The sequence below is a fragment of the Anas platyrhynchos genome, chromosome 21 (assembly GCF_047663525.1).
Source record: "Anas platyrhynchos isolate ZD024472 breed Pekin duck chromosome 21, IASCAAS_PekinDuck_T2T, whole genome shotgun sequence".
Lineage (NCBI taxonomy): Eukaryota > Metazoa > Chordata > Aves > Anseriformes > Anatidae > Anas > Anas platyrhynchos.
In genome coordinates, this window is record NC_092607.1 from 15,698,360 (window position 1) to 15,716,019 (window position 17,660).

General features: G+C 42.5%; 2 protein-coding genes across 3 annotated transcripts in view; one reads left to right on the plus strand and one right to left on the minus strand.

Annotated features, from left to right (window-relative positions):
- Positions 1-9,919, plus strand: part of COL9A3 (collagen type IX alpha 3 chain) — a 35,941-nt gene extending 26,022 nt beyond the window's left edge. Inside the window, exons 23-32 of the mRNA XM_005029010.6 lie at positions 418-471; positions 1,154-1,225; positions 3,036-3,071; positions 3,856-3,900; positions 4,506-4,538; positions 4,791-4,937; positions 5,346-5,400; positions 6,245-6,427; positions 6,689-6,766; positions 8,791-9,919. Of these exons, the coding sequence (XP_005029067.3) occupies positions 418-471; positions 1,154-1,225; positions 3,036-3,071; positions 3,856-3,900; positions 4,506-4,538; positions 4,791-4,937; positions 5,346-5,400; positions 6,245-6,427; positions 6,689-6,766; positions 8,791-8,966 (879 nt within the window). The 3' untranslated portion in view covers positions 8,967-9,919. The remainder of the gene's footprint in view (positions 1-417; positions 472-1,153; positions 1,226-3,035; positions 3,072-3,855; positions 3,901-4,505; positions 4,539-4,790; positions 4,938-5,345; positions 5,401-6,244; positions 6,428-6,688; positions 6,767-8,790) is intronic.
- Positions 8,570-16,195, minus strand: TCFL5 (transcription factor like 5). Of its 2 annotated transcripts, none has more exons than XM_013108126.5 (6): positions 14,723-16,195; positions 13,828-14,014; positions 13,055-13,217; positions 12,191-12,431; positions 11,602-11,743; positions 8,570-10,933 (listed from the first exon to the last, which is right to left on the minus strand). In XM_013108126.5, the coding sequence occupies exons 1-6, from the start codon at positions 15,466-15,468 to the stop codon at positions 10,814-10,816; spliced, it is 1,599 nt and encodes a 532-aa protein (XP_012963580.1). In that variant the 5' UTR covers positions 15,469-16,195; the 3' UTR covers positions 8,570-10,813. The 2 variants fall into 2 exon arrangements, with proteins under 2 accessions (XP_012963580.1, XP_005029072.1); XM_005029015.6 differs by having other exon boundaries at positions 12,191-12,434.
- Between the last annotated feature and the right edge of the window lie 1,465 nt (positions 16,196-17,660).

A 17,660-nucleotide genomic window follows, 5' to 3' on the forward strand; every position in this document is an offset into this window, starting at 1 on the left:
CGTTTTACAGCAGTTCCTTACAGAACTGGATCAACCAAAAGCACAACATTGGGATAGCAGAACCCCTTTAATGTGTACTGTCTGTGCTCTGTCGTGCCTACATCTTTTGCTGACACTGATCTGTACTATTCAGGAGTATGGTATGTTCCTAATCATTAGCATATATATAGACAAGCATTTTTATTTAGTAACAAAATCATATTTTTACTAACAGCATTATTTTTATTTAGTAAAATATAAATTTCAGTTCACACCAACACCACTGTAATGGCTGTATCAGCAACACCACGGGGAAGAGTGTTCTGCAGTACATCACAGCATGCTTTCTGTCTCTTAGAAGTGAGCCAATTTAACTGCACAATTGACATACCTGGCCCTGAATGAGCTCCTTACCAAAGCTTATCCTTCTCTTTGCAGGGCCCGCTTGGTCTTCAAGGCCCGATAGGAGCCCCTGGTGTCCGAGGCTTCCAGGTTGGTATGCTGACCAGGGCAATTTCCCGTGCATCCCGTTCTGGTGGGCTGCTGCTTTCTGCAAACATCTGGCAAGGCAATTGCTTGGTGGCAACAGCTGATGGGAAGAAATGTCTAACCTTGCCAGGACCAGGTTACCACCTTCATAACATGTGCAGTAGAAAGAACACGGCCAGATAAGCTGCCTGCTGGAATCAGTGATATTTAGTATTTTTATATAAGAAGGGTTTGAGCTTGATCTCTGTGAAGACACCTTCCTTTCTTCTCCACCTGGGCACCCTCAGCCTGTATTTCTTCAGTGAACTCCTTTCCCCCTCGTGTCCTCTCCAAAGGAGTGTTCACAACCACTCTCCATTCCCCTGTGAACTGGCTGAGAAGTGATGCATGGTGCTTGCATCTGGGAGCATCTTGATCAGGGGTTACAGGTGTGAAGTTACCAGCAGAAGGCTGGAGCACCTTGTCAGTGTGGTTGACCAGTTGCGACGCACGATGGGGCAGAAGTCAAAGTTGTACCAACCATGCAAGCAGTCCCTAGGTCCTGGGGAATCAAGGAGAGGGGAGAACTGAGACAAACAACCCTTTCAGACCTTTTATTGGTACTGCTGAACTCAGGGATGTCAAGACGTGCAGGGTTTCCTGTCACTTTAAGCTCTAACTCTCTTTTTTGTTGTTTTCCTAACAGGGTCCTAAAGGTGCCAGTGGGGAACCTGGCCTTCCTGGTCCAACTGGAATTCGGGGAGAGTTTGGTGACAGGGTAAGGAGAAGATAATATCTGTACCTAATTCCTGTGTGGGTGATGTGAAATCAGAGCATAACAGGGCCCCAGACATGATGTAGCTGGTGTCATTACATCAAGCACAAGTAGACTTGGTAAAAGGCTGGTCCATTGGGGGCATCCCAGCCCACCCTTTAACTGCTGAATGCCCAAGGCAGACCAAGATGGCAGGGAACAGAATTCATGTGTCCCCTCTTGTCTCACCTCATATTCCTGTCCTTGTTTCCAATTAAGCTCAGGAACTCCCACTATTTTTAGACAGGATGGATTGCTTAAAAGAGACTCTAGGATCCTGTCCTAGCCAGAAAAGACAATTGTTTTTTCTGCTCTGTGTGCTTATTTCACCAAAGAGTATCTCACCGTGGTCACAGGAGAGCTGATTCACGCGTTTTTGTTTTTCAGATGCTTGATTAGGGTTTCTGGATTTTTTTAAATTACAATTTGCCCAGAGATTTCTTTCTAAACAGCAACACACCTGGGCCCCACACCTCAGAATAAATCCAACTTTTTATTTAAATGAATTCATTCTCATTTAAAAGAAGCCAGCAGAGCAGAGTGAATGGCATTTGTTCAGGGCTTGCAGGAGAACAGTAGCTGTGTGTTCCTCAGCAGCCTTGACTCCAGCTTTAAGGTGAAGTTTCTGTGTAAACGATCGCTGTGGCACCACGGGGATTTCACAAAGACCCTTCTGTGCAGGCTCCGGGCAGGTTTAAAAAAGCCCCTTAGTCGGAGGGACTGTGAGCCTAGAAGTGTAAAACAGGAGGGTCATTGTGGAGCCATGGGGTCCTGCCCAAATTCATAGCTTTGCTGTGGTGAAAAATGTGTGTTCAGAGGGTCAGAGGCCCCTGCACAGAGCTGCCTGTTATCCGGAGAGCTGCTCCGAGCACAGTGAGAGAAAATTTTATGCGTAAAAAAAAAGGGAGCCAGGAGCAAATAAAAATCTAGGCTTTATTTCTGGCTCTGAAGTTAAATGTAATTACTCTAAGATGTAATTCTTCATTGTTTCTTAAGCCCCCAGTTCTTTAACAGTTTTCCCCAGGAAAACATGCTGCAGCAAGTTAGGATAACCCCAGAAAACATAATATGAATTTTCTCAATATAAAATGAATGTTCTCTTTCATTTCATACCATGAGTAAATTTAGTTTCCTTCTCACATCATCCAGTGTGGAAGGCAGAGATCAGTCACCCACCAGCACCATTCGGGACCTCACTTTTTAATTTGCAGATTTGTAAAGTTGCTATTTCAGTTGTGATAGCAAGATGACAATGATGAAAAACAGAAGGGCAGAAGAAAAACAGAATTCCTGCCCCAGGATGGATAAGAAAGATTAGTTTTGTGAAATGGGTGTAAAAGACTATGATGTAAAGCACGGAATTAATTTTAGCTTCATTTAGGAAACAGAGGAGGATGGTATGAAAAAGGTCGGTGTGGATAACCCACGCTAGGCAGGGGGGAGCAGTGCATTGCCAAAACACTTCAGGAAGGGCCTGGTGGGATGAGGACTCGGGGAGGAGAGGAGCACCAGGCCTCAGTGGGATCCTGCCTGGGCTGGGGTGGGATGAGGCTGAGGACCTGCCCTACAGCACACACTGGTGACTGCAGAGTGCGCTACAAGGCTAACAGGGATGCTCACGATCCCTTTATTTCTGAGAAGTATGAATGAGATTTGATCCCTCCTACTTTCCAGTTAGGAGTCTTCTACCCAGCCCCTTGCTGTGTGAGTCAATGTGTGAAGGGTGAGGAGAAAAGCACTTCGAGCTCATTTGTCATCTTTTACTTATTCTCAGGGCCCTACCGGTGTTACTGGTCCCAAAGGTAACCAGGTAAGTGTAGCTGATCTTTGTGATGAATTTCATGCTGCAGTCAACAGAGACATTTAAACCATAGCTGAGGTGCAGCCTTTGAGAGCACGGCCTGCTTTTCCTTCCCTCAAACAAAAGTATTCAGGAGCAGACACCAATAAAAAACTTTTTGTTCTATTTTTTTGGTGCTGGCAAGAGAGATGTAGCCTGTTCTGATGGAGACATGAGAAAATACAGCGATAAAAATGCTGGACTCTTGTTTATTTTGTAACCACAAGGCACGCTGTATATAAGCTCCTCGCATCAGTGTTCCTCCTGAGTTAAGTTTGGAAGCTCAGCTTTTCACCAGGGCTGTTCCTGTGACTAATGGAGAGGATTTGTCCTAGCCTCGGAGCTTGGCAGGCTAATAGACTAATTTAATCTTTTACTTTGTGCTGCTTAGCTTCCAGAGCTGGATCCATCTCAGTGATGAGCTTTTGAGACAGTTTTCATCAAATGTATAGCTTATGTCAACGCCTGACATTGTTTTTGCAGAAAACAAGTGCTTTGCCAACAAGTGTTGCGTGTTTTGTTTACCAGCTTCAGTGCCTGTGAGATCTGTTGTGTTGCTAAGGCAAAGACCAAGCTGACCTCTGTTTGTCTTGAAATAACTTCCTCTCTAAAGCCATATAGTCACCATAACGATGTTCATCATCTGCTCTAATTGCCGTGTAATAAGCAGAGTGCCGTGGTTGGCGTTGCCTCCACTGACGCCCGACTTGCACGCGCTGCTGTCACCGCGTTAATTCTTTTATCTCCCTTTCAGGGCATTGCTGGAGCAGACGGCCTTCCAGGTGACAAAGGAGAACTGGTAGGTGTCCTCGCATTGAATTCTCAAATAATAGAGGGGTCTGGAGAACCACGGATCAAGAACCAATAAGATCAGTTAGAATTAACCATCCAAGAGCTCCAACCACCATCATCAGACCACTGACTGCAAAAAGAAGGCAACCCAACCCTGTGGGTCCCTTCCAACTCGGGATATTCTATGATTTTATGATTTTTCCAGCCATAATATTCTGGGCACGTGTCAGCTCCCCTGGTCCCTTCAGGAGGAACTGGCTGGGTAACCAGACGGTGTGGCCTTTGCCGAGCTGTGGCACATCAGCACTTTTTGTCATTTTGCTCCTCAGAGCAGCAGGGCGCCGTGGGCACTGCTCTGTCCCTGGGAGGTTTTGTCCATCTCGAAAAGTGGCCAGGCTGCCTTCAGCGCTGCCACCCGGGGCAGCCTGTCAGTGTTGGGGTGCCGGGTCCAGTCGTGTAAGGGCTAGATCAGGCCTCCTGGCCACTTTGCTAGGGACCAACACGTGTGTATCATCATCACTGCTTCCTGCATCTTGCAGAGCGGGAGATTTGACTTTGGATGCGTGTTTTCTGCAGGATTGTTCTTTCATATCTCCCTTTCCTTTCTAACAGGGTCCCTATGGTCCCCCCGGCCAAAAAGGAGAGGTATGTATCAGGCCTTGCAGACTTGTGCCCAGTAACATTTGTTTATAAATGTGGTTACTGTACCTTTCCATGATGTATCTCCACAAACTGTCTTCTAAACACACGTGGTCAGCCTGATCAGTTAGAGAGACTTGAAGAAAGGCTTCAATCCCCATGAGAAATCCCCATTTGAGAAATGAGAATCCCCATGAGAAAATAATGGACCATGTCTCATGTTGTGTTGTTTAATTTTCTTCTTCTTCTTTATTACAGCCAGGAAAAAGGGGAGAACTTGGTCCCAAAGGTGTCCAGGGACCCAACGGGACAGCTGGAGTTCCAGGGATTCCAGGACACCCAGGGCCCATGGGCCATCAGGGGGAGCAAGGCGTTCCTGGCATCACAGGAAAACCTGGGCCTCCTGTAAGTATTGTTTTGTGTTATTTGCATCCATTGGAAGGGGCTGTAAGTCACAGTGGTCATTGCAAAAGTGAATTAGAAGTTTAAATACATAATTCCTAACCAGTACTTCAAATGTTAGGCTTCTGTCTCAGTCCAGAGCATGTTTAATTACTCAGGAAAGGCCAAATAAGCCTCAAATTAAGTATCTGGCCTTAAACGTTAAAATTAATTTCTGCCATTAATGTTGTGACAAAGCTCCTAAATTGAAGCCATCATCTTTTGAAGAGGAGGAACAAAAACTCATCTTCATGCAGGATCCTACACTTCTTATTGAGCTGCTGGAAATGAGTTTCATGTCCTGAAGCTTCTGGCAGTGATAATTATCAACAATGTGCTTTTTATAAGGCAACATTCTTCTGTTAATTGCAGGGCAAAGAGGCCAGTGAACAACATATAAGAGAACTCTGTGGGGAGATGATAAATGGTGAGTATTACTGGGAGAAAACTCACTTCAATTACCATATTTAGCTGAAGATGAGGAGATCCCAAACATAAGACAGCTGCTGAGATCTGTTATTTTTTCTACTTTAATTAGGAAAAATGTGCTGATGTTTAATGGAGAGAAATTATTCAGAGGGTCAACATTTGTCTGGGTTGTCTCATTATTCTGAAGTTAGTATTTTTTAAATGATTCATCAGGGCAACACGCAAAGCATGCTGAAAGAATCTTTGACAGAGCTGGCAGCACATGTGGGCAGGAGTGTCCCCCAGCCTGCATCGTTCTACACTTCAGCTCCCACCTCCTCCTTCCAGCTCGCCTCTCCCTGGCTCCACTGTGCTGCCCTGGAGCAGGCACCAGGCAGGTGCAAGCTCCCAAGAAGAGGCCTTCTTTCTTTGAACTTAATGTGTTTCTTTTAGAGGTTACATTCAGCATTGCTTGTTTCAGAAAATTTGTTTTTTGTTTCCCAGAATATTCATTATCTTTTGAAGTGGTTTAGGAACCAGGAAAATACTAATGGCTTAAAACACCGAGAGATTTCTGACCAAAATCTCCCTCAGTGGATATTAAAATGTTACGGATGAGCTGACAGGACAGATTCTGCAGTGTTTAGTTGCTTCCTGCCAGAAGCTCCAAGTGTGGAGGAGTGGCAGGGGGCAAGATCTGCACAAGCGTGCAGCTCTGCTTTGTTGCCAGATACCCAGTTCTCAACTGCTCCCTCAGTTAAGCACATTTGAGGGTAAATGATAATTAGCTGAGCAAAGGGTGAAAATGTTGGACATGCAGTTTTTAATCTAGGTGTTTGTTTTTTTTTTTTTTCCTTTTTCAGATCAAATTGCCCAGTTAGCTGCTAACCTGAGGAAGCCCTTGTCTCCAGGAATGACGGGTCGGCCTGGCCCGGCTGGGCCCCCCGGTCCTCCTGGGGCTACGGGAAGCGTTGGGCATCCTGGTGCTCGTGGGCCTCCTGGCTACAGGGGGCCAACAGGAGAGCTCGGGGATCCTGGTCCCAGAGGTAAGCGAGGCTGAACCAAGCCCTTTCTCTTTCACACCCATTGAAACAAAATGACAAACTTGTACTGATTGCAGCAGTGGAGAGGAATGGATCAGGTCTTAGGCAGCCTGAGTTCTGCTTGCATCATTTAGAATGCAATGCAAGCAGAGATCTTAGCAATATCATGAGGATTTTGAGTTCCTCTTAATCTTTTCCCTCCCTGTCCTCAGATCTGGCTGCTGTATACAACTCTTTGCTGAAATTGTCTGTTTGTGATTAAAGGTGACACTGGTGAAAAGGGAGATAAAGGACCTGTTGGACAAGGTATCGATGGACCCGACGGCGATCAAGGTCTTCAAGGTAAGGCTGTGCAAATAATTTAATGAACCGTAACTAAAGTAAAGGCAAAAGAACAGGTCTGCATGTTTTTGGCACTATGTTGTAGTCCCTTTGTCCATGTAATGGTTACAGTAGGGTTGTTTTCCTCTGGGTACAGCAGGTGCACACAATTTGAACAGTGGAATTTAACTAGTACATCCCCTCTCTGCACCATTCCCATCTAGTCCTAAATGTTTTGGAGAATGTTTTAGAAAAAAGGCAGCTGGGACAACCAGACTCCTCATTTGTTCTTGGGTCCTTCCACTAATGGCTGTGAAAGGTCAGGAGCTTTTATAGATTTGAAGGTCAGGACCTTTCAGAACTACTCTCAAGTGGTTGCCAGTGTCAGCAGGTTATTATTGTCAGTGGTACTTCACACATAATAATCACTTAGCTGATATACTACTTATCATCTGGTTTAAAGGTGTGTAACACCAGGGAGGTTCTGGCTTCAGATTAGAACCATTCCTGCTGCCTGTTTCCTGCATGCTGGGTCTAGAGGGACATTTGTGTTTGCAATGCTCTGATACAGACTTCCTGCAGTGAAAACTGCATGCAGGACTAGCAGCTATAGTCCTGCAAAACTGAATTCATGTCTCTGGCTTAAACGAGTTCTGCAGAGAAATCAGGGACGTTACTTCATTTTGCCAGAAATAAAAATAACTTCTTAGTCTACAGCTGTATTGTACAGTGGTGTTACTGCTCTGTATTTGGCTATAGTCCCATAAATCCTTTACCAGAGGACTCAAAGATTCATTTCTGCAAATTAATGAATACCTGTTAGAAAGTTTGAAAGTATATTTTTTATTTTGCTTGCCTATTAAAGCAGGTTTTCTAATTGTGATTACATCTTCGCAATGAATAAGTTACAAGCACCAAAACCAGGCTCTGCATCCATATACTTTCATAAAAACAGAATATATATATTCATTTCTCTCGGATTTTTCCATAGAATAATTGCATTAATACATAAATATCATCTTTTCCAAAGCGAGTAAAAAGATGCTATTTTTTATATATCAGATATTGAGAGCATTTGTCCTATTCATGAAATGTAAGATGTAGTATAAGAATAATAGATGCAATTAAGGAAAACAGTCAGGCACCATTTCTTTATCGCAATTAAGATGAGAATGCAGGTTTATAGATCATCTGTTCATATAGCTGTCCTTCGAGGAAACAGAATCTTATTTTACAGTATTGACAAAAGTTTCAGTAGCTTCTTGTTATAGAAATAACTTGTCAAAAAAAAAGAATAGCTCAAGTTTGCCCAAAGCAAAAATTGTTTTTGCCAATAAATAAAATGTATTTCACCCTAAGACAATTCTTGAAATTAGACACAGGTATACAGGAAGTTACTTATCTGTAGTACCAAGGAGGTTCTGTATCATCACTCACTACTCTCCTTCCCTTATTCAGAGTCTTAATTATGATTAGACTTAGAGAAGTGTAATGAACTGAAGCAGCAAAATACCACTGCCTCCTGCTAGGGACTGGGAAGTAGGGGTAGACACGAGTGCTCCTATTGGCACAGTCAGCAAGCTGTGAGCTCACACAGAGGGAGCATCCCTTGAGCTAACTTTTCAGAGACCCTGCAAAATAATTCTGATTACAAATTAACCATTGTCATTCATGAAGTCACACACTAAGGTAAACACACTGGTCAGCAAAATTCAAAATGGACACATGCAGTGACAAAAGTGCAATGCTAAACATCTGCCTTCAGCTGTACTCAGGTAATTCCAGTAAACCAAAAGATACCCTGAAAAAATCCAACACGTGTACTCCGGATTCAGGCCAAATTTATTCAACACCTTGCACTCAACAGGCTGTAACAAGTCTGATAAACAGACACTCAAAGTATATTAAGAACTCTAAAAGTAATATATATTTATACTACTTTTACATATGTATATATAAGTTTATATAGTTATATATGTATATATATATTTTTAAGATGAAAGACAGGAAATATTTCATTTAATGTTTTTCCCCTTCTTGTTTAGGACTTCCTGGTGTACCTGGAATTAGTAAAAATGGTCGTGACGGTGCTCAGGGTGAACCCGGTCTTCCAGGGGATCCTGGTATTCCTGGTGCTATTGGGGCTCAGGGAACTCCAGGAATATGTGACACATCGGCTTGCATGGGAGCTGTTGGAGCATCAACTTCCAAAAAATCATAAAACGGTACAAGAAGTGGAGAAGTGACTGAATATTTAAATAAAGAGTGCATTGTAAGAAAACAGAATCTTCCTAGTGATAAATGGACAGACGTTCCTTCTATTATATTAAGTGGAGACTTTGACACAGTCATTCAGTTCTATGAAAAAGAAAGCATCAGATGACAACTGTAATTAAAGATGCTTTATGAGTATTTTTTCCTCCCCCGATTATTTTCCAGATTTTTTATTGCTAAACAACTTCACCTTCCCTTTCTCCCTTTGCTGAAGAGACCTGCGAGAGGAAGCATTCCTTTCCACCATCATCTCCCTAGCTGTCCTAAAGATCACGGCTTTTCTGTATAAAAGTTTGAGCCTTGGCAATTGAATTCTTGGTGCTGCTCCTACTGACTTCAGTTACGCAGGTTTGTGCACTATGTCTGCACCATTAAGGTATTCAGGCACCTGACTGCTACTTACCTCAGTGGCAGTTAGGCATTTAAATAGCCAGTATTTGAATATCTTAATATTCTGGGCAAAGAACATAGCTTATGGATATGCTGTCTGTTTTCAGACTGCATCTCACGTAGCAAATACTAGTAAATACTAAGCCCTTGCAGTCAAATTCTGCAAAAGGTGCAATGTATATATTTTAACTTACAGGGGAGAGCTTTTGTACGTTTCCATATGATAATAAAGGAAGTTAAGTAACAGCATTTTCACGACCTCTACGTAAGCTATTTGCACAGTAATTGTGAATAAAACCCCAAATAAGAAAGGATGCTCTTCTAAAGTTCAGCCAAAAAAAAAAAACAACTGTATGAACTGTTGTAAAAATAAAAGGAGATTTTTTTTTAACCTTTTCTTTGTGCTGTTATAAGTGTTGTTATACACATCAAATGCTCAGATGAACTCTACATTCCAAAACTGGTTTTACTAGGACTGTTTGGAAATAAATTGCTGCAAAATTGTCAATATCCGTGATTTAAAATAGTATTTATTTTGAGATCTTTTTGTACTTTAAAACCTGCTGGCATCATCTATTATCACCAAAATTAATAAAGCCACTTTCAGCTCACACAATAGTCTATCTCTGCCCTAAATGCTGAAGCTTATGAACAATAGAGACATATTAATCTTTAAATACTAAAATAGTTTGTGCATTTAATAATCTGTTGGTTACAATGTGCCATTTTTGGACTTACCAGTACAAGAAACTGCTGGGCAGTTTTGTGAGAGGCATTAAAGTAATGCACCACTATAAAAACAATAGTAATAGCTTTACATTACTCTTTGGAGTGATGAATGTTAAATTATGCATGGCAAACATAAACCCCATAATAGCAGCACAGTTGTAACTATGCACTTACTCGATTAACCAACATAACCTTTAAACTTTTAATCAAAAAAAAAAGAGCATTTAATATGGTACCTTTAATTCCTTTTTACATTTAAAGAATACATTTGCCTCTAGTCATTAAAATAACAGAATAGGCTGATGTTCTACAAGTCCTAACTGTACTGTATCACCTTAAAAAAAATAAAGGAAGAAGAGCACAACCACAAACAGAAAAAGAGCAAAAAGAGAAAAATAAGGCATCATGACAATTTCTTATTGCCTCTAGTCCCAAAGCCCCTTTAACAGAACACTGATTTATATTGCTGGCAGTCAATTTTCATTTCCATTTTGAATGAAGACTGTTTTCTGTTAAGCTCTATTTATGCATTTTTACAAGTTATATTTTGAAAGTCACTCCTGGAGCATATCAAATTCATCACAATCAGATGAATCCCAGCATGTAAACAGGAAAAAAAAAAAGGGGGGGGTCACTTATTTATCCACGCTTTCCATACAGTTCAAGGCAGTCAGTTCAAGCTACTTGGTCTTCATAGCCATGCATGTTTTCCTGCAGTGGACACGTTACAAACGAGTCTGAACTTGCTATTTTTAGTCTCCTGCCTGTTTTACCACAGAACACAGTCTCAAATTCCTAAAAATCAAAATAATAAAAAATAATTATGCTTAACATAAAGTATTTACTTGAGACGTATGCTTTTGTTTCACTAGTGTCTTGAAAAGACCCAGATACACCTTCTTTGCTGAGCACCTATGCCAGTATCTTGACAAGGTTTTCCTATACACACTCCAGCTACTCTCTTAAGATACTTGGCAGAGGCAGAATTACTCATGGGCTGCAAGTACTGCAGTAGGAACATGAAATCTAACAGTGCATATAACCCTTTCCTACTCTCATCCATTCTGAGATACCATGGGTATTCAGCTCCCGAACCCTACCACGTAGCTACCTGGTCATGCAAGCTAGCTAGATGATACCTCTGTGAACAAAAGGGGAATAGAGAAAAAGGGAGGGGCGAAAAAAAGAAAGGACTCAAGACCCTAATTCTACAACGTCCAGACAGCACAATTCCTAGCTAAAAAATAATCAAATTTGAAAACCCTGAGGACAGTCTAGACACCACACTACTGAACTGAAACTGTTCTGAGGGCAGCTGGTCAAAAACAAACCAAAAAGGAGTGCTCAATGATCCTTCACAAATAGCATCCAGCAGAAGCATCCCATATACTATGAGCTATATTGCAATAACTTTAAAATGCTTCACAGTTCTATCAATAACAAAACTGAAATTAGATTCGAACCTGTTTCAGCGAATCGCCGTGCTTTTCCTGAATGTACTTGAGAAATGCCGTTGTCCATTGTAATGTTGTTGCTTTATCAGTATCAGCAGTACAGAATGGAACCAGCAGATTCAGTTCATCACAGCAAATCCGGATTCTGCGCCTAAAGATGAATACAAAAGGTTATCATCCAGATGGGAGAGAAGGAAGGAAAAAAAATTAAAAATAAAGAAGGAAGACTACTCGCATCTGCTCAAGCCACGAACTTTGGGGACTGCATTTCGTTCTATTTTAATCTAGCTATCTTTTGTTCACTACAAACTTTACATTTGTAAATTAGTCACGTTATGTGCATGTTAGTTTCCTTATCTTTCTAGAGCTGGTTAAATGTTTTAAAATACCCTTTTTGTTTATAGAGCAAAAAAAAACAACAAAGCAGCCCACAATTAAACATAATTTTTTTTCCTCTGACACCAAACCCTCACCACTTGCATTTTGAGTAAAACAAATGTGTCAGATTTACCTCTACCTCTGGATAAAGATGGGAGTGTTACAGTATCAGTATTTTAGGCTTCAAAAACTTTGTATTGCAGCTCCTCATAGAAATTACCTTCTGTCTCTCTCCATGCGGTTATGTCTTTCTCTTCGCTGAGCAACTCCTTCCTGTGTACCACTCTGCACCTGCACGCTTGGATTGGACTGTGCTGACTGCCAGGAGCCCTGTGCAGGCACAGTGCTCTGGCTATCACACATATTTTGAATGTCACTAAGAGGTTTGCGATCTACGTTTGCTTCCAACGGGCTTACTCGGCTGCAACTTCTTTTGCTTATTGCTTGCTTGCATAATGTGTCTTCTTTGCAAAACAAAGAGGAAAAGACCCCATTGAAAACCCTCCTATTGATCATGGAAAATATTGATCATTGAAGATTTATTTTTTTGTTTTATGTTGAATAATCTCTGAAGCTTTATGGCTAACCTACACTGCCTCTTATAGTAACACGTGTCCTACGCCCCAAGGCACTGCCTGCTGTTCCAAAATCCACCTTGCTTCTGTTTTCTCAGACAACCCCTGAGATCATGCCTGCCTTTGGATTAGCACCTGAGGAAGTCATTTAACTGTTCTTCAGTTGGGTAACTGGATCTGCTATATCAACTTTGGGGCCAAAAATGTAGAAAGAATCTTACTTACTCTAGGCCAAGCCTTTCAGAGATACTTTAGAGCCTCAAGTTTTCTCATTTCAAGCTAGGAGTGCTAAACAATTTTGGAAGTATAGCTAAAATTACAGGTATTGAACTTTTCTGGGTGGGGAGAAATCTAGTTCCATATTGCCTATAGTACATCTCAGACAAAGACCACACCACATGTGAATAACTACAATCATACTAAATGTGGAAAATACACAAATTCGGGGAAAAAAAAATACAGATTTGGAGGACAGAGAGACCTAAGTATAAAGAAGACAAATGTTTTACCTTCAACTTTAATCCAAACTTCCTCAGGCAAAGCGTTATTCATAGCACCTACTGTCTGCTTTGCGGATTCAATTTCCTGATGGTAACAGAAAGAAAACGTTCTGGGTATCCCAAGGTCCTGATGTTTGGCAGCTTCCAAGATAGTGCAAGATGTTCCAGAGGTCTGTGAAAACCAAAAATGAAATACTTAGAGGATTACATAAAAAGGAGACAATTTTGATATATTCATGTGAATTTCTTAAGTTTTAGCTTCCTGATTCAATGGTGTATGAGAAATCTCAATTACTTCTGCATGGGATTTTAACAGAATGATTTTTTTTTTTTTAATACAACTCTGAGATTTCCTGAGTGCCATACTGTCATTCTTGCTTCAGAGCTTACTGTGTGTTTGGGGAAAAAAAAAAAAAAAAAAGTATTTTTCTATTTTTTTATTAGAAAAAAATGTACTTTTTAAACATCTTCTCCTCTTGAATAAGTGAAGCCAATATACTAAAATAAAATCTTTCTCTTAAGAAATCTAATGGCCTACTGATTAATATCTGATGCACACTTACAAATGACACTACCACACAATGGCTTGAATTACTTTAGATAGCATTACAGATTAACACATTAATAAATGAATTAAATTATAGATCATACTACTTGTGCCTATTGAAACCAAGGCACACTTTAACACAAGACTTTAGAAGTCTATGACATTCAAAAGATTAACACTATTAGCATTGGAAATCAGGAGAGTACAACCAGTGCAGAATATATTATCTACCTACCTGTACTTGTGAAGGATTAGCACTCCCAGAAGCAGAACACGTGTTCATCGTAAGCAATGGATATGTGAACTGTAAAGAAGGTGTGGTAGGTACGGTCTTATTGTTCACCAATGTAGCACACTTGTTTTGATGCTGATGAAGAGGAACACCTATCAGTTCTGTTGACTGTTGAATCAATGTTACTAAACTTAAAAAAAAACAAACAAACAAACAAAAAAAAAAAACATGCAAGACTGATTACTTGAAAAAACAAGGTGCATAGAAAAATTTATAGCTACACACAGTCTAGTAACTATCACCAAGAAACCACTTCCATTTACTGTAAAAAGAAATCATTACTGCTGTTGTATCTCCTACCTCACCGACAAAAAAAATAAAATTGGCTGACAAGGCATTTTATTCTGTGCAAGGTATCTTATTCTGCTTTATGGCTCAATAAAACACTTTATCAGCACACTAATACAGTTACAGGGCAGTATTATTGCTGGAAATTTTTCCTCACAGTCAGGCCTCCAAGTTATATCATTAATTATAACAACCAACTTCTCCTCATGTTTTATTAGGATCAAAAGCTACCTTGCTTTCAACAAGGTGCAAGTTAAAGTAGGTAATGTTCTTCTCTCGCCTCTATTTATGTTACGTGTTGCTATCAAGAATAAAGTTGTAAATTAACTAATTTTGTAACCACATTCTGTGCCATTTATGCAATATAGGGAAGGAAGTAGCCAGAGGTCAGTGGAGTTGCAGCCACGTGCGACTGGCACAGTTTACAAAAGCCCAACTCATCAGCTCATGTATTAAAGAAGTACTGAAGTACTTTTAGTTAGAAAAACAATTTTGAACTCTATGAAAATACGTATCTTAACAACATAAGCTAAAATTAATTACAACACACTTGTTAAGAGTTACTCCAGATTCTTGGGGTTCTTGGCATCTGGGGTTTTCTGTCTGGATGCTGTTGAATCTGTCTTCCAATCGAACTCTGACTGCAGATTTAGATCTAGACTCTGATGGCAGAGCCGAATTTTCGACAGGAATGTTTTCTTTATTCGTCCCAACAGAACTGTCACCATGTTTAACCTTTACTAAACTGTGTCCTGCGACTTCTACAGAGCTACTACCCTTGGGCGTTTTATCTGCTTGGTTCGCAGGGGGGTTGGACTCACTGAGTAACATCATTCTGAGCTCCTGGAAGTCAACGTGGCCCACACATGGGCTTGAACTTAGCAAATTGCCGTCGGGAGGTAATGCTGACTGGCAGATAACCGGGAAAACCGCCTGGCTCCCAGAGCTGTTTGAGGAACACCCATCCTGACTGGGGTTCGCCGAGGCCTGGGGCAGAGGGGGCTCTGCGGAGCTGCCAGCTAAGAAAGCAGAACTGACCCTGGCTTCTACTTCACCTTCAGCAGCTTGTCCCTCCTCCGCGTGTGAGTAAAGTATGTGCTGGAGCTGGGTGTACTCTATTTCCGTCATCTCCACCAGGCTGAGTTCTGTGGTGGTGAAGCTAAGGTTTTGCTCACTGAAGGCAACGTCGCTTGGGCCTCCAGGTCCGCCAGCAGCCGGAGCGGGCTGCGGAGCGCTGGCTGTGCTGGGAGGACTGGAGGTCCGAGGCTCCTCTGGGGCCAATCCTGATCCTGACATGCCTACAGCGCGCCTAACCAGTTACCAACACATTTTTCAAACGCTAAACCGTAAAACCCGTAAAAATTATCAATTACAGCCATAAAAAAAAAAGCAATAATAGCAATACATAAACGTAATACAGATTCTGTAACTCCAGTACCACGAAGACTCAAGGCTCCAGCTCCGAGCACCCCCAGCTCCAGACACCGCTGCTTACGGGAGGGATTTCACCTGCCAGCACCCGGGGGGGCTCCGGGCTGCCTGCTCGCCCGCAGCCCCCTCACAGCAGCCCCCGCTCCGGGACCCCCGGGGGATGCCGAGAGACGGGCTCCGGCTGAGGAGAGCCGGGGAGAGCCCCAAGGTGGAGGGACGGAGACGGGTCGAGGAACCCCCGGGCTCGGTCCAGGAGGGTCCCCGCCGCCCCTTCAGCCCACCCTAGCGCTGAGGGGACCGAAGGCTCCCCCCGGGCAGCTCCAACCCTGCCCGGCCGCCCGAGGACCCGCCGCCAACCGCCCCTCAACCGCCCCCCTCCCGGCGCCTGCGCCCTGAGGGCGGCTTCGCCAACCGCCATGAGGCGGCGGCTCGGCCCCTCGCCGTCCTGCCGGGCACCATCGGGCTCCGAGCCCCGCAGGGACGGGTGCTGAGCCCTCCTTGCTGGTCCCGGCTTCGAGGGCTTTGCGTTTTGTTTCAGTTTACGCTGTGGAGAAAGCGGCGGGGTGGGCGCGGAGAGCGCGGTCCGTGAGGGAACGGCGAGGGGAAGGAAGGGGAGCGCTGAGGGGAGGAAGGGCTGCAAAGGTTTTAAGCCTATTGTTTGGTGGTTTTTTTTGCTTTTTTTTCCGCGTCAAGCCTCCCCATTCGATGCGAATGGTGCAGGAATGCATCGCCTAACACGAGTCGGAGAACCTCAAAGCCTTCGCTGAGGGAACCGCAGCCGCAGAGCAGGCAGCAGAGCTCAGCTGCTGAGCACAACGAGGCTCGCTCATTTCGGCGGCTGTGTGGCCTCAGCCGCTCCCGGTGCCTAAAAATAAAGCCAAAATAAAAATAAAATTAAAAAAAAAAAAAGCCGTATGGGAGCTCAGCGGCCCCGGCCGGGGCTACGCACACGGTCCCGGGGCTGCCTCAGCTGCCCACCCGCGCACCAGCCATCAGGAGGGGAAATCGTGGGAGAAAAAAGCCACGATGTTTGGAAATTAACACGTGTGTTGTTTCTTTGTCGCAGGGTGCTCTCTCCTCCCTTTCTGCCTTCCCCCCCCCCCCCCGAGGAGCACGTCTCCGCAGCACTGGAGGCAGGAGCCTGCTACACGCAGGTACGGTGGAGGTAAACGCCTTGGGAATGCACCTGTGTGTAAAAACTTTTCTGACATAAACCGACTCAAAAGAAGCCCCTTTCCAGTCTTCTGGAGTTGTCAAGTGGTATTACCGCATCATGCCATGAAAATGAGCGAGGTGCATTTACGGTTCCTTAACGGTGAACAGATTCTCCAAACTAATCTGTGATAAAAGAGTGTTTCCTCTAAGGAAAAAGAAAACTTTCACCCATCTATTTCACAGCAATGAAAGGTCTGGGAATCTAGTATTTCCACAGCTCAAAGCCAAAATAGATTACTTAGTTATTCATTTCTCCAGATCTTTTTGGTGTAAAATCTGAAAGTAACTCAAACAACAAAATCTTCAGAATAAATTAGGGCATGTGTTAGAACTGAGAGAAAAAAATCACAAGAACAGACTTTCACATGTTTTTCAGAACACCTACAAGTAAGTATCAGTTGGGCGTGGTGGCATCCTGTAAAATATCTTTTGTTAAACAGATGGAAATGAAACCTGTGTGCCATCAGCCTCTTGTGGTGGCATGTTAAGTAGCAAAGCTAGTTAGAAAATAATACACATGTACAGATTTAAGAAATGGACAACGTTTCACTGTAGTTATTCTACTTATAGTAACAAAAACCTGTGAAGTCCCATATTTGAATGTACAGTGATATATTTTGTCATATAAAATACAATTTACAGAAATTTCTATCAAGTAAACCAAAACAAACACACTTGCTTTTTGCATACTTTTATGTATATCTTTAAATTAAAAACATCTCATTAAGAAAAATCTTACACCATAGTAGATGTTTGCATTTAATACCACCTCTTTGCATTTTAACATTTTGTCTACAGGTTCAGAATACAGACCAATATTACTAATAATTAAAATTACTAAT

What these genes read in the sequence shown, in the direction of transcription:
- TCFL5 (XM_005029015.6), bottom strand. Translation starts at nt 15,468, where the DNA reads ATGTCAGGATCAGGATTGGCCCCAGAGGAGCCTCGGACCTCCAGTCCT. An exon ending in CGCATGGAGAGAGACAGAAG is followed by an intron (nt 11,744 to 12,190) that starts GTAATTTCTATG and finishes ATTCATCTTTAG; the next exon opens with GCGCAGAATCCGGATTTGCT. An exon ending in ACGGCGATTCGCTGAAACAG is followed by an intron (nt 10,934 to 11,601) that starts GTTCGAATCTAA and finishes TTTGATTTTTAG; the next exon opens with GAATTTGAGACTGTGTTCTG.